Source organism: Camarhynchus parvulus, chromosome 4, assembly GCF_901933205.1.
Source record: "Camarhynchus parvulus chromosome 4, STF_HiC, whole genome shotgun sequence".
In the NCBI taxonomy this organism is placed as follows: Eukaryota; Metazoa; Chordata; class Aves; order Passeriformes; family Thraupidae; genus Camarhynchus; species Camarhynchus parvulus.
Genome location: NC_044574.1, coordinates 56881233 through 56896350, shown reverse-complemented (window position 1 = coordinate 56896350; position 15118 = coordinate 56881233). Strand labels below are relative to the sequence as shown.

Below are 15118 nucleotides of genomic sequence, written 5' to 3'. Positions count from 1 at the left end.
TGCTTCCGTCTTTCAAATATAGCTCCTATTTTAAATTGTATCCAGTGTTAGCAAAATTAATAATCCATAACTTTAGTTGTGGAAGTATTTTCTTCTGGGGTAGTCACAGGACTGTGATATATATAATGTATATAGTATATCTTTCTTTTTCTGCAGGTGTTATGCTGCTTAATGTTATCGATTGCAATGAACTTTAATGTGGATTTATGGATATTTATACTACACTCTAAAAATGCATATTTTCTTAATTCTATCCAAGAGGTTCTTTACTACATGAAAAGGAAACTCATACCTTGTAAGGTAAATTTCTAATTTAAAGTATAATAGTAGCTTGAGGTTCAACTGAGACAATCCCTATTAATTGTCATGTGGGATACAGGGAAGGAAGATCCTTAGTCTAAATATTTTCTGTGGCTTTATTGCTCATCATGTCCATCAAATCATCTATCATAAAGTTGTGATTTTTAAAACAAAACAGGTTATTCAAGACCCATTTATGTTCATGTTGGAGGCATTTTTTACTTTTAAGTTCCACTTGGACCAAGGCTGTGGAATGGGCCTCATTCTCTAAATGCAGGACAGCTCTGGAAAGTGAGGACAATTGAAGTTGGGATATTTGGCCAGATTAGCTCATCCATTTCTCTAACCTGCCTTCATTGCTGGGTTGTGGATGGTCAGCTCATGAATCTTTGCCAGTAAGATACTTTATTAGTGGCTTGTTAATTTAATTTCATTCCAAAGTCACTTCTGCTCATCACACAAAACCTGGAGGTTGCTGAAATTTACACTCCAGCCTATTAGGACTTCATAGCTGACCCTGCTTCACCAGGGCCCTCCTAAGTGCCCTTCCAACCTGAATTATCTGTGATCCATCGTGGGATCCTTGTTTTCCCTCAGTCCTTGCTATTTCTTTGAGTTCTACTGCCACAATATTAACATCTCTTTGTGTGATCATCTGGTCAAACTTGCTGACCAAATACTCCCAGTCAGCGCTGATGCTGAGAAATAAAATCTTTGTAATAACATCTCCTGGTACCCAGGCTGGCTCTGGAACAGCTGCACTGGCCAAAATGACACAGCTCAGACAGAGCCACAGTCTCTGAGACAGTGATGGCACAGGTGTGACACTCTAGGCTTGTTCACCCCATCCTTTGACTGGCACACCCAGCATCTTAGTTCACTCACAGTCACTTTTCCAAGTGACTTTTAAAAGGTAAAGCAACAAGATAGGATCTGATGAAATCACTGTAATAATGGATCACAATAACATTGGTTATTTGCTGTTTTGTGATACGTTGTACAGAGAATTCTCTTCAACAAACTGGAGCCATTTCATTTGGCAGGATCCAAAGCAAGTATGTACCAAAACTAAAAAATATGCATTAAATTAGTGAACTGCAAAAGATGCAATGGAGACCTGCAGTTCTTCTTTACCATCTTTCCTGACAAGTCACCTCTCTTTGACACTGACAGTGATAATACTGCAAGTGGAAGATGAATGTCCAAACACAGGACATGTAGTGATTTCATCTCCTTTCATTTGAAAATCTTGGTGGAAAAAACAAGAATACTGTTGTCATGTTTATGCTATCAGTTGCATTCTGCACTGGCTCACAATGCATTAGATGTTTTAGCAGTTGCGTTCATCTAAAGACTTATTGTTCTCCTGCAGCTCATGAAATCAGTATTTCCTAATGTTGTCTTACAACTGAAAGACAATATATTGGTCAACATATACTGAAAATTTCTCTGAGCAAATAATTAAAAGCCAATTATGACATGTCACTGCTGTTTTCACTTGTTGCTGTGAATCTGTATACAAACCAGTTCTGCAGAACTCTCCTTCCCAGCCTTGATTACAGCAGCATTTTCCTGTGGGAGTGCAGTGCCCGTTCCGACAGTGCCTTGAGCATTCAGATGTCAGTATCTGTGCAGGCTGAGCTGTTCTTTTGCATTCTTCAGGGACTAAAGGCCTGAAAAAAACCCCCATACAAACCAAACAGAGTTAAAAGTTGGGATCAAGAAGAAAAATTTTGATTTTTAAATTAAAGGCTTGATTCTCTGCTGTAGTATTATCAGTAGGAAAAATCACGAGATTTCTTTTTTCCTCAGAAAAAGAAGTAAGCCTAGAGATGATATGTTACAGGAAAATGCAGTACAATTTGCTATTATTTTATGTAACTGCCTTCAGAGATCTTCCACAAGGTTAAGCAATATTCCTTGAGACTTCTTGAAGCATGAACCTGCCAAAAGCAGCCTGCTGAAGGTTTATCTTCATAAAGCTGCCAGCTTATTGCAGGCAGCGATGGTGGGGTTTTTTTCATTTCTAGCTGATCTAGATTTCCCCTAAGAAAGGGAGAAGAGTAACCTGAACAGATTTTATGGCATTGTGACATATAATAATTTTGCAGAAGTATCTCCTCTGTCTACGAATTCAGCTTTAAATTGCTGGCTTTTTATTTCCATATTTCCATAGAATGATATTTGGATTGGGCATTCTGGATGCTTATTTAAGCATCTGAACATCAGAAAATACTTTTTCTCTCTGAGAGTGACCAAGCACTAGCACAGGTTGCCCAGAGAGTTGTGGAGTATCCACCACTGGAGATACTTGGGAATTGTGTGGGAAATTGGCTGTGGGAGTCCCTGTTTGAGCAGGGGGTTGGACCAGGTGCCTTCCAGAGGTGCCTTCCAAACTCAGCCATTCACCATCAGGTGATTCTGTGGAATGTGTGCACAAAGGAAATTCTAGTTCAGATGACTTAAAATATTTCTGATACTGGATGTTTTGGTTAGGATGATAGGACCATCCAAAGGCTACAGGTTCCCAGCAGAGGTACCATGTTTTGTCTCTGCTGTAGGTTTGGTTGCACAGGTACAAGTTTGGAAAATAATGTCAGGATCTCCCAAGTGATCTAATCAAGTAATTGAAATAGGAGCATCATGGGAAATTAAGTTAATGAGTGACAAATACAAAATTACTCATTCCCTAGGAAATCACCTTAACTACTGCCATACATACTAAGCTTGAAATGAGCAGGAAAAAGATTCTAATAGTTTAGTGGGGAGCTTAGAGAAACCTTAGTTAAGTGTCCATCTAGAATCCAAACAAATCAAAACAAAATTCTATGAGAGAATAGAATAGAATAAGACATTGTTCATTATACTGGCATCAGTATTAACATCCCAATTATGTGCAAATAGCTGGAATAGCAGCTTGTGCACTGATTACTCTGTCACATATGAAATTCTTAGACTGATACTCCTGAGCAGAGGCAAGGATAGCTTTTGGGGTCTGAGAAAGAATGGCTATGATGGAGGTGTAGAAAACGGTGACAGAAGAAAAAGAGGAAGAAAAATTGGCAATCTTGTTTATCTCCCATTTCAACATCAGAAGAAACATCAAGGGAAAAAATTAAGCTAAAGAAAATAAACTCGCTGAACTTGTGACTACTAAGATATCAAAAGAAATCTGAAGCCCATGTTCTACTAGGATTTTTAAATAGATATTTCTGTGTGCAATGGTGCTATTCAGAGTAATATTAGATAGGGCAAAAATAATTTTTTAAAAAATAAGCATTCATACCAAGTCCCTCACCAGCTGACTGGGCTTACATTTCCCCCTCCCATTTTGACATGCATCTTGTTAATGGTTCACTACATGGTTTCTTGCATTTTTCCTTGAAACAGAGTAGTAGAGTACAGGCCCACTGGTTTGTTTCAGCACAGCACTTTCTCTGCTCAGTCTTAATTACTACCATAATTATTTAAACATCCACACACAAGAACTGGTTCCCCAAAGATGTTAAGGACAGAAAGAATGTGTAGGTGCTTCTTTAGCACAGCACCAAGTCCTGATTTCCAAAGCATTTCTGAGAACCAGACTGAAGGTCCTGTATTATTTAAGGGCTTTGAAACATGTTTTGACACCTTTGGTGCAGCATATTTGAAACCCTTTCAGTTTTACTGTTTACATATTTCCACAGCTGTATTTTAAATAGAACGCATTATTTTTTTAGACCTGTAAGGAATTCCAGTTCTGTAATGAGCAATGAGTGTATTACATATGTTCTGGTTAAGAAGGTTCCTATGCTTAAAAAATTATAAGCAATATTCACATGCAATGCTGTTTTGGAAATGGTTATAGAAAATAATATGATTTTCAGTGCAGATTTGTTCAGATTTAAGGTAAAAAGATCTGTCTTCTAATTCCTACATCTGGAAGAAAAATCTACATTTGAAATTATTTCTGTATAGCCAGCTGCACAGGATGCAGCATTCTTTACCTGTCACTACTTAAAGCTCATTTATTTCAAGTTGCTTTAAATGGGAGGCTTCTCTTTCTCTTGCTCAAGCACAATTACAGTGCAGAGTTTAGCAGGAAACATAACCTCAGATTTCTGGAGCATCTCTTGGAAAAGAGCTCCAGTGGCATATCTTTATCATATATCTGTATTCATATATCTATATCAGAATGACCTCTTAAGTCAAAAGGTATTTTATTTGGGAAGATAATGATTTATTTTATGAATAGATGTGAAGTATTTGTCTATGATAGTGCTATAATACATGGTTCTTTTTGTATGCAATAAGGAAGGCAGAAGTCACACTTCTTTGTACCCAGCTGAGCATGGCTGGTCACTTTTATGATTTAAAGTTTTCTACCACTCTTGGTACTTGTGAATATAATCTTGCCTTTTATTCTACCATCAATCAAGAACTTGTACTCATCAGCCTTGGATAATATTTATTAATGATGGGGTGGAGTAGAAACAAAGATGGAAAAAACTCTGGTTGGCAAGGTGCCTTAGGAGAAGAGGAATACAAATGCAGCTGCAGCGGAATCCTCGCGTGTGAGAATGGCTGGTTTCCCTGAGCTGTGCTCTGGGAAAAGCCACACTTCTTTCTCAGCATTCGAGCGCTGCTCTGGGACCAACACGTGTCGAGAGAAAGCCTCTGCCCCACAGCACTCACACTTTGCATTCTTAGGGCTTGGAAAGGGTGGAAATGTTCAGGCTGAGCACAAGTTGAAGTGAGTCTCACAAAGATAACGCAAGTCCTGAAACCGACTGCTGGGACTTGATCTCTCCTGCACTTAGACAGGACCATGATTTTGTTTATATAACCAGTGCTTCTCTGTGTCTCCTGACGTGGAAAATGGAGGGGAATAGATGGAGCCACACTCCGGGCTGGAGAGAATTTTTTTCCTTGTATCCCTCAATCTATAAAACTCTAAAGGGTACAGCTTGATTACTCTTACAGTAAGCACTATTTGGTCCGCAGAAAGTCAGCCAAAAATGTAGCTGATAATGACTATTTATATGGTCTGTACAATTCTAGTTATCTTAAAGAGCTGTTCATATATACAGTACAGTACAGTATATCTTGCTTGTTAAAACAGGCTTTCATGAAACTGTATAACAACTCTAAATGTATGGAACATGGAGGAAAAGTTGTACTGGGGGCTGGGGCCTCGCTGGATCCCTTCGCTGACGTGTGCAGTGAGCTGGGAATTCTTGACTGTGCAATGTGTAAAATAATTTTTGCTGCCTTACCATAGCTAGGAGAAGAAAGCTGCCTCTACTGTTTAGAGGCAAATAAAAGTCCAACATCCTTTAATAGATTAAAATTCATTCTGGCATAGCTCAGGACTTCATGCTTTCTTCAGCGCATCTCTTCGCAGCTCCACTGAACACACAGAGTGAGTTAGTTGCTGTGTGTGCTATCTGTAACTCAGATGTGCATAAATCTAATGGAGGGCCAAACTCTGCAGTAAAATAATGGTACTGAACAGAAAAAAATTCCTCCACCAGGCTTTTGACACAATATAAAAAATCTCTACTTCCCTACTAAAGCGAGGGAAAAAAAAAGGCAGACAAAATTCCTGGATGTTCAGATTTCAAACAGGAGACACTGCTGTGGAAATCTTGATATAAAATATATGGAATGTTATTATTCAATTACCTGCACATAAGATTTAGGTATTAGAATGATACTTAAGTATATCACCAACATTTGTGCATCAGTTGTTGAGGTTTTTTCCTTTATAAGGGAAAATGTCAAGAAAAAATAATTTTGTTTCACTCCTTGTCATAACCTAAATTTACTGCTTGTCATAGAATAAATATAGCATCTCTTCAGGTACGGCTTCTAAAATTAAAAAGTATACCTTTAGTCCTGGGAGAGATGCCAAAAGCTCGTTACTTGTCTCCAGATTTACTACATGGGAATAATGTGGAAAAAACTCACGGCTTTTAAGATTTAAACTCAGCAGCATATCAAATTTATTCTTATATGGTATACTTGTTCATGACCTCTAGTCTTAAGAAATTCTGTCATGTTTGAAAACTAGTCCCTAGCGAAGCCTGTATCAATGTTAATAGCTAAGAGGTCAACGCAACTGCTAAACAGTTTGTATTACTGTCAGGGTGGTCATGAAAACAACACCTGCTGCATGAGCACTTGGCAGCTGGGTCAACAGGCACTGTGGGAATTTATCAATTTAGGGGGCCACTTGCATAACACTTTGACTGATGAATTGGGAACGACTGGCTTACTGGGCTAAAGCTGCTCTATTATGTGTGACTTTCTTTAGGATGGCAGAGGCTTCCTGCAGGCTCCAGAAAATAAGCAAAATATAAACCGAGGTTTTTTCCTTATAAAGTGATAAAAAGTGAGAACTCCTTAATAGCCAATGCTAGAAAGACTTTAAGAAAAGGGGAAAAAAATATAAAACCAAAACAAAAACTTTTACAGTCAGTGAGCTGTGATGTGATTGAAAAAATCCTTAGGTTTTTCCATCATGGTTACAAAGGAGTTTTTGTGAAGTACTTCTGTAAAGTGAAACTCTCTAGACTGGTATTCGCAAAAAGCTCTAATTTCTCTTTAGTGTCTCTTGTGGGAATAGTAACTGCATGTGGGTAGGTAAATGAGATAAGAATTTTGCATGCTCCGGCTAAACTAAACATAATTAGACATTAATTCTGGCTTTCCATTCCCTCAAATGACTTAAGGGATAGTAACTTTCTGAACAGAAAGAAATCATATGGCCCACCTGGGTTGGTGAGGGCATTCACCAACAAAATTGGCTCCTTCTACAGAGAGTTTGCAGTAGGAGCTTTGGAGTTTATCTATAACCATCAGAACAGAATATCTTGATGCACATTATTCTAAAACTGTGTGTTTCCATTTCCACAGGAACTGAAGGCTCAAACAGAGCTTCACTTTCATAAATGCTTTTCTTCTGTCATACCACCAAACACTCCTGACTCACGTTAAAAAATCAAATCACTAATGGTTTTCTAAAGAGCCTGAACAGCATCAAAATGAGGCATGGCCTAGATATTGTCCCTTGGTGTCTGAAATCAGCCTGTTTGGAAATGCTCTCCGACAGCGGAAACCCCGGAAGGTGATGATGGAAAGGATGATAAGTGGAATTATATACTCTGGAGGGGCATGAAAGAGGAGTGAGATGGTTTGAATCAAGTTCAAGTTTCAATCCAACGGGAAGCAGCAATTCCGGCTGCTGATATGAAACACATTGAAATCCAGATCTATAAGGTGTTATGAGGAGAGGAAGAGGAAATCTTCTTCTGTGTGCAGGAACACTTGCTCAGGCTCTGCCCTCCTTCATAAAAATCACCTGCTGGTTTCAGTGAGCCATCCTGGTCAAAACAGTCACTCATCCCCTTTGGCATCACTGTATGGATGGTGGCAAACTCTTAAAGCTTCACACTTAAAACTTCACAGCACATCTTTTAAAAGGAAAACTTTTGCATTGTCTGTCACTTCTAGACTCTTCTCTGGATATCTTTCCTTTTATCTGTAATTTCCTTAGAAATTAAAGTGATCGTATTATAAGTACTCTAAAAGAAAACTTACAAAGTCTCTTTATGGCTGTTCTTCCACCATACAAAGTTTATTTTCTTACTTCTTGGTCTAGTAATAATGTTTAAATTACAGAGTGTATGGACCTATCAACAAATCTTACTTATTTAAATATTCATTTTCACAGTTGATTTTCTCCTCTCATCATGCTAGAAAAATGATTGCTTTTTCTTTTCTAATGGGTTTGTCTCCTATTTTCTCTGTTATTGACTAACTGGAATCTTTTGACCTCTATACATTTTCTACATCACTGTTTACTTAGTTGATTTTTCTTTTCAGTTCATCAACACTTTTGTGATTGATATTAATATGTATTTTTAGAAACAGAAAACATGCTAGAAAAGTTATAAAACAGAAAGTAGAAAACTAGAAAATAAAGAGGTTCTGGTGTTTGGTCACAAAAACAATTTATAAAATGCTAGTATTTGCATTGACCTTCAGCATATCTGACTAACCCTACCTTTTAGTTGAGAAGAACATGTCTTTCTCCCTGTACTTCCTCACTAGTTCCAATCCCTGGAAAGTAGTAGTAATGGGTTTTTTTTGATAATCCTCAAACAGTGGAAATATTTTTCAGAGACAGTTTTAAAAACTTAAAAATGTCTTTCAGCTGCCAGTTTAACTAATGTGCCCAGTGTTGGTTTTATGTGTCTGTAGTTTTTAATGTTTCCCACATCTCCTCCATCCTCAAAGCTAAATATGCTATTGGCTATACTCATTTCTCTATGAGATTTTTGGTAATATTGTAGTATACCTATGTTTTGCAGCACTTCACATGCTTAGGGCTTTTTTTTAATCACTTCATTGTCTGTGAGCTCTCAGGCACTATTATATCACTATAACAATCTTTTTACAAAGAGAAGGATTATTTCACTCAGTGCTTTCAGTGGGGGTCTATTTAGTTATTGATATGAAGTATTTGGAAGAGCTGAACAGAACTTTTACTGTGGTATCTGGAATTCTGTATTTCAAACTGCTTTGGTAATTGTGGGATTCAGAACCTCTGTGTTGATCATGTTCATCAATTCATCATATATCACCTCAGTTGAACACCTCATTTCTGTTACACTTGAAGGATTTGTTGTAGGATGGGACTTTCCCATTGCTGAGTGTTGAAGACTAATGCAAAGAGTTCTCTGGATTACCCTCATCTTCTGATCTCCTAATGTTTAACCTGTCCACCTAATTTGATTTTTTTCTGTGTCCTAGTAATAGATTTCTGTCTTAAGCTACATTTGAGACAAGAAAAATAGGAGTCATGGTTTTGTTTGATTATGCAGTAGTTTTCTACAAGGCAAAAGGACAAGGCCTCAAGCTGTGCCAGGGGAAGTTCAGGTTGGACATGAGGAAGTATTTTTTCACTGAAAGGGTTTTTAAGCATTGGAATGGACTGCCCAGGGAAGTGGTGGAATCACCATCCCTGGAGGTGTCCAAGAAACCTGGACATGGCACTCAGTGCTCTGGTTTAGTTGACAAGGTGGTGATCTGTCAAAGGTTGGACTTGCTGATCTTGGAGGTCTTTTCCAACCTTAATGTTTCTATGATTCTAAAAAGATCAAAAGAAATAAAACCCTGCACCTTCATGTAATGTTTATTTTTTTAAATAAAATAATAATTTTGTAAGCTTGCAGCAGCTTACAAATGACCACTAGGAGAGAAGGTTGGCTTTGCATGGAACTGTTAATTTCCAGCAAGGGGCTACTGCAAGGCATGATAATTTTATTATTCTGCACTGCCTCAGGCATGGAAGATTCTCTTTGTAAATTAACAGGTCTGCCAGGGACCACCTCTCACAGGAGTTTTTTAGTAAGTAATGAATTTCTAAGACAAGACAAATCAATAGTTTCATTATTTTATTTTTACCTGCTACTCATAGCCCACCTGTAGCATCCTTACTTAGTGTTCTACAAAGTTTACTGTGGTAGGGTTTATGTGAATATTTGTTGTATTGGTGTGGTGCACACCACGAGGAGAAGCCACAAAATATTTACATGGAAAAGAATATTATCTTGTAAATAACAATATTTTGTTACTAAAACTTGAACATTTGCCAAAGCCATAGAATTTTGAAGTTGTTTACATGGGTGGTATGAACTCAGCATGGAATGGTAAATATATCTGCAATGCTCCATTGTGGAAGTCACTCATTATCCTTCCCTTAAAAGCTGCAGTGATGTGAGACTGAAAGACAGCAAAACTCAAAATTTTGCCTGAATGAAAATTATCCTGTGCTTCCGAGAAGTGTTACCAAAAACTATATCCCTGTGCCACAGTCTGTTTAATTTCAACTGTGTGCCAATTTACAAAAGTATTTTATAGTTTTCTGGTTACTTTCACCAGTAACCAAACACAATCTTGACCCTTTTCCATGCATGAAAACAGCCAACCATGAGTGCAGCAATGGGAGGTCTGGCCTTTCAGGTATGTCAGCTGAAGACCACCCTACTGGAAGAGGTAACAAGAACAAAAAGCTGAGGTCAAAAAAGGCAGCCCCATGTAATTAGATACTAATAGTGGATTTAGGGTGTAAAATTCACTTAAAACCATACACCAACAGACTAAACAATCCCAGGAAGAATGGCAAGTTTTGTTCTAAAAAAAATGTTTTCAATACCAGAAAGCATAAATAAAACATACATAATAACCTTGACTGACAGACTGCACCAACCTGCAGTAACATCTGCTTCCAAATTATTTGTTGTAGTTTTGGGATAGTATAATTATAAAACACTGAAAGTCCACTATCCCTGAAACTAACTTACAGTACAGTGTGCAACCAGTGTCATGATTTTCTTGTTGTATTCCCTTGTTATCCCACTAACAATATTTAGAATTTAAGTCTGACAAGAAAATAAATTCCTCCCTTAATAGCAAAGCCAAAAATGGAAGTCTGACTGTATCTGATACCCATGGAAGAACATGCTGAAGTAGATGCTGAACAAATAGGCAGCTGCTTTTGTAGGGTATGATGGGGTCAAAGTATTATACAACAAACTTCACTTCTGTTGGCTGTCTCCTTTTGTGCTGATTTCTGATACTTTTGCAGGATGGATGTGCAACTTTTATATGGAAGAACTTGGTCTGATACAGCAGCAAGATCCATCATGAAGAACATGGTATTCCCCCAGCTAAAGTGAGTATCTATCTGCTAGTCATCAGCTCTTATTGCTGCTGGGGCCCCTGGGTCATGTTGGGAACTGGCTTTTTGCAGTCCTTCCAGATTCCTTAATATTTTCATACATCCAGCTGCTCTGCAAAGATCATGCCTTGAGAAGCTTTGGCTTGATAATTTTCATTTATCCTCATTTTACAACTGGTAAATTAGTCTAAATAATTAGGACAATCCTATTAATTCCATGTCTTATAAATCACTTGAGTGGGATTTATAAGCCCTTTGGAAGCAGTTCTTTAAGAATAGTTAAAGAATTCCCTGTATTTCTGGCACAGAGTCCAAGGACAGAGGATTTCCCTCCTTGGTGCTCCAAGCCTGCCAAGAGAGAGATATGTAATCGAAGGGGTATGTTCAATATTAGTAAGCAGTGACAACTCACACCTAATGAGAACTGAGTCCTCTCTATTACTGTCCATTGGTGGTATCTCCTGTACAACTGGAGAAGAGATATCTGGGAAAGACCGAATGAGTCCCTTAGAGCTTACTTATGGCCAAACTGACCCTGGCTAGAACTTGTAGGGGGTACAGTATGGGTAAATGAAGGTGGCATAGAATGTAATCTTATCCCCCAATGAGTTGCAGCTGAACCAATTACTAAAGATCAGGAGCAGGCCTGATGTTAACAGGCCACACCTGTAGCCAATAAGAACAAGTGGTATAAAAGAGTGGATTGGTGGGATCTGGAGTCAGATGGCTGCTGCAAGGACCAGGAAGAGTCAGTGCTTAGAGGAGCTGCCTACAAGGAACATTGAGGAGGCACAAAACTCTGGTGGTATGGAATCCTTGCACTGTAATGATGATAGAACTCTTGATATGTAAGACAACAAGAACTCACAGCTTATTTTCTGTACTTGCTGTCTAGTACACAGAACAGGTTTTGTCACACAGTGCTGATCTTTGGAGGCAGCTGCTGTTGTGCCCTATCCCACCTCAGTGGCAGGTGAGGAAGCAGCAGTGCTGGAGAGAATTCCAGCATCTGCCTTCTACTGGTGCTGCATAACTTTCTGTGGTAGTTACAAATCAGTACTGGCTTCAGAACTACCAGGAGCATCTTCTACCTGTCCATATGGTTCCAAATTAAGTAGGTCAACTTCTCTATGAAAACATGCTAAGAATATACATCTAGGTGGGAAAGTAGGCAGCTTTCAGCACAATGTCAAAGTGTAAAAATTCCCAGAATTTAGTGCTGGTTACCCCTCTGCTGCTCTGACATTCACTTCCTATGAGACAATGAATCTCTTCTGCTTGCTGCTTCTGCACCATTTGCTTTTAGGGAGTCCCCTTAATTGGGAATTTTCCTTTTTATTGAACAACAGTATTGCATAATTCAGCCACACGAACAGAACTGCAGTTATCTTCTGGGTTTTTAACCTATTGAGGGAAAGGCTGATCCCAAAGAGAAGTGCAATACTCACCTTTTTGGGTCAACAATCTTGTAGAGTTTTCCACTGTGAGGCTGTGTCATACTTTTACTGCTTGATAATATGTAAATCTCACCTGTTAGGGAAAACAGTGCAATAAATTACTTCTCCTTTCCTAAGATGTTAAATACATGACTTTTGTGATCTGGCTGTATTTGCCAAATGAGATTTTAAAAAACTTCAGAAGAAACACTGAAATATACAAAAGAATCATTTGCTATTTGAAAATTTATATAAGCACGTTCCCCAAATTGATGCTGAAGTGTGAAAAATATTCTGTCATTAGGGTTTTTTTTTCATAAAGTAGAGAATTGATTAAAAAAATTAAATTGGTGAGGAAGGGAGAAGAGGGGTCAGTGTGCTCATGCAATATCTTTGCCCTTTAATTCCGTAATGCTGGAAATAAAAGCAAGTATTTTATACATTGTGTCATAGTGAGTGCCAGGTTCACAGCATGTGAGACACAATAAGGATTTTTGCCCCTTCCAGCAACACATTCTCTTCTCAGTTCTTCCTACAAGGCTGCTGAGGTGTAGCTGAGAGCAGTGAGAGTAGCTTTAGCAAAGGACAGAGAGCCTTCTTTTTAAACATTTACTATAATTATGAATGCTGCTGCAGAAGTTACTGATAAGCTTTATAATTTAAGAAAAATTCTTTTAGTATTTACCTAATTCATCTTCTCCAAATCCCAAGACAGGGCCTGAAAAGAAACCTCTACATGAGCCAGTGTTGCCAAGACAGAGGGGTTTCTCTTGCCACTGTTTGGTTACAGGACTCTGTTGCAGTGTTAAAAAATTTCTGCATTCACAAACACATAGAAAAAAAAGTTATATTACATTTTGAACAGATGGTTTTCATTGTCCAGATAAATAAGTAAACACTTGCTGCAAGTAGCTCCATAGATACATCTGTGCAGTTCCTTGTCTTACAACTTCCTGTGCCTTTTCCCAAGAACTAGGTACGTTCTGTATGTCACCATTCATTAGAATGCTGTCCTATTTTATTCCCAGATCTAGAATCTAATCTGCATTACCCCACTGCTAAACTGGCTAAGTGACACAATATACAAGACTGACACAGGCAGCTGAGTGCCTAAATCCCCTTGCCTAAATCCACATTTCTGTACCACACGTACCCATTGCGGTCTCCAAACACGTAACTTCCATAGAGCCTCTCCGACTGGCAGCCCCGATACACAAATCCACCAACCAGGGAGCCACTGCTGAAGGGTTTGAATTCTAGAAGGGAGGGCTCACTTTCTGAAAAGGAACTACCATAGCATTAGATCATATGCATTTTCATATTGATACTCATTTAGGAAAATGTTACTGCTTCAAGAAAAGAGATTAATTCCATTTAAAGATTCCTCAGAATTCAAGATGTGTTGCCAGAAGTGAGATGTTAAAAAAACAATCAGAATATTACAACAAAGTCTGTTTGTGAAACAATCCATTAGAGATTTCAAAGATGAGGCTATAATTGCTTTCTTCCATGTGCACAATCTGGAGAATAAAGCTACATAAAGATTAGGCTGAACTTCTATTGAAACCAGTGTGATTACTGCTGTTAATTTCTGCATGTCAATCCAGTATGCAGACTGGGTCTCCTGAACTTCAGGAACAAAATAACCCCCATTCACTGTAGAGTCTAGTGCAGAAATTCCAGTGATTTTCAGTAGAATTAGTTTTGAAATCCTTTCAATGGTTTGAGAAACTTCCCAAGTCACAGTTTTAAATGCTATGTGTGTTATATCCCATAAAACACTACTATTACTGGCTGTATCTTCTTATGGTAATTTATTTTATGCTGCTGTAGTAGTTGCAATTCCTATACTTTTTTCTGCTTTTTTATTTCACAAAACCACAGAGTTTATTCCTATCAAACAATTCTTCAAGGAAGTTTCAGTGTATATATTCCTATTCATGCAACCAAATACCACTAAGAGTACAAGTAGGCTCCATTTGACATGCTACCTGCATAATTTTTTAAAAAGCCACAGCCAGTTGACTATTTTTAATAGGAATTTTTTTTAGTCAGAGGGCTATCTGCAAGCCTTTGATAAATGCATTTCCCAGATTGTTCTACATGAGTTAGAGCTGAAATTTTATGGGGGAGAAAACGATGATGAACTCTTTTTATTGAAGCCATTGACCCACAGCCTAGTATTAATATTGGCAAGCCGCTCGGGACAGACACAATATTGCTTAGTTTACTCTGCAATAAGGATGCAGTCAAAATTCCATTGGAGCAGTGGTTAACCAAATATTATTCTTTGGTTTGGCTTTTATAAAATGGACACAGAAAATCCATGCAATAACTGAAGTAGTACAATTGCATTGTGCTATTGTGTACTGTTGTGCCAGCCAGCACAGCTGCTTTGCTTTTAAGGGGAGTACAGGTGGGAGAACCTAGGGATGTGATTAGAAAGGGAAATGCTACATTCCAGGAGACAGGCCAGTTCTCAATGCCTTTAGACACCGTTGGCATTTATCACATGTTACCATCAGGAATTCACAAGCTGCTAAATGGGCAGTCAAGGCAGGTGATAGCTCAGAGGAAGTGTCACTGGCTTGTCTGAACTTGCAAGGGACCTAGGTGAGCATCAGAGTTAAACATCAAACTGAAATTGTGACTGGCA

The 15118-nt window shown here is 38.3% G+C and overlaps 2 protein-coding genes across 3 annotated transcripts in view; one reads left to right on the top strand and one right to left on the bottom strand.

The window, feature by feature from the left end:
* Positions 1-15118, bottom strand: part of HHIP (hedgehog interacting protein) — a 69489-nt gene that overhangs the window by 1782 nt on the left and 52589 nt on the right. The window contains exons 9-12 of the mRNA XM_030948138.1: positions 13616-13739; positions 13148-13278; positions 12475-12556; positions 1825-1973 (exon numbers count right to left, since the gene is read on the bottom strand). Coding sequence (XP_030803998.1) covers positions 1825-1973; positions 12475-12556; positions 13148-13278; positions 13616-13739 — 486 coding nt within the window. The remainder of the gene's footprint in view (positions 1-1824; positions 1974-12474; positions 12557-13147; positions 13279-13615; positions 13740-15118) is intronic.
* ANAPC10 (anaphase promoting complex subunit 10) overlaps positions 1-15118 on the top strand; it is a 141839-nt gene that overhangs the window by 92759 nt on the left and 33962 nt on the right. For both annotated transcript variants that reach the window (XR_004060703.1, XM_030948147.1), the window contains exon 6: positions 10934-11020. Coding sequence is in view for 1 of the 2 variants with exons in the window: in XM_030948147.1 (XP_030804007.1) it covers positions 10934-10972 (39 nt within the window). In the remaining variant the exon portion in view is untranslated. The remainder of the gene's footprint in view (positions 1-10933; positions 11021-15118) is intronic.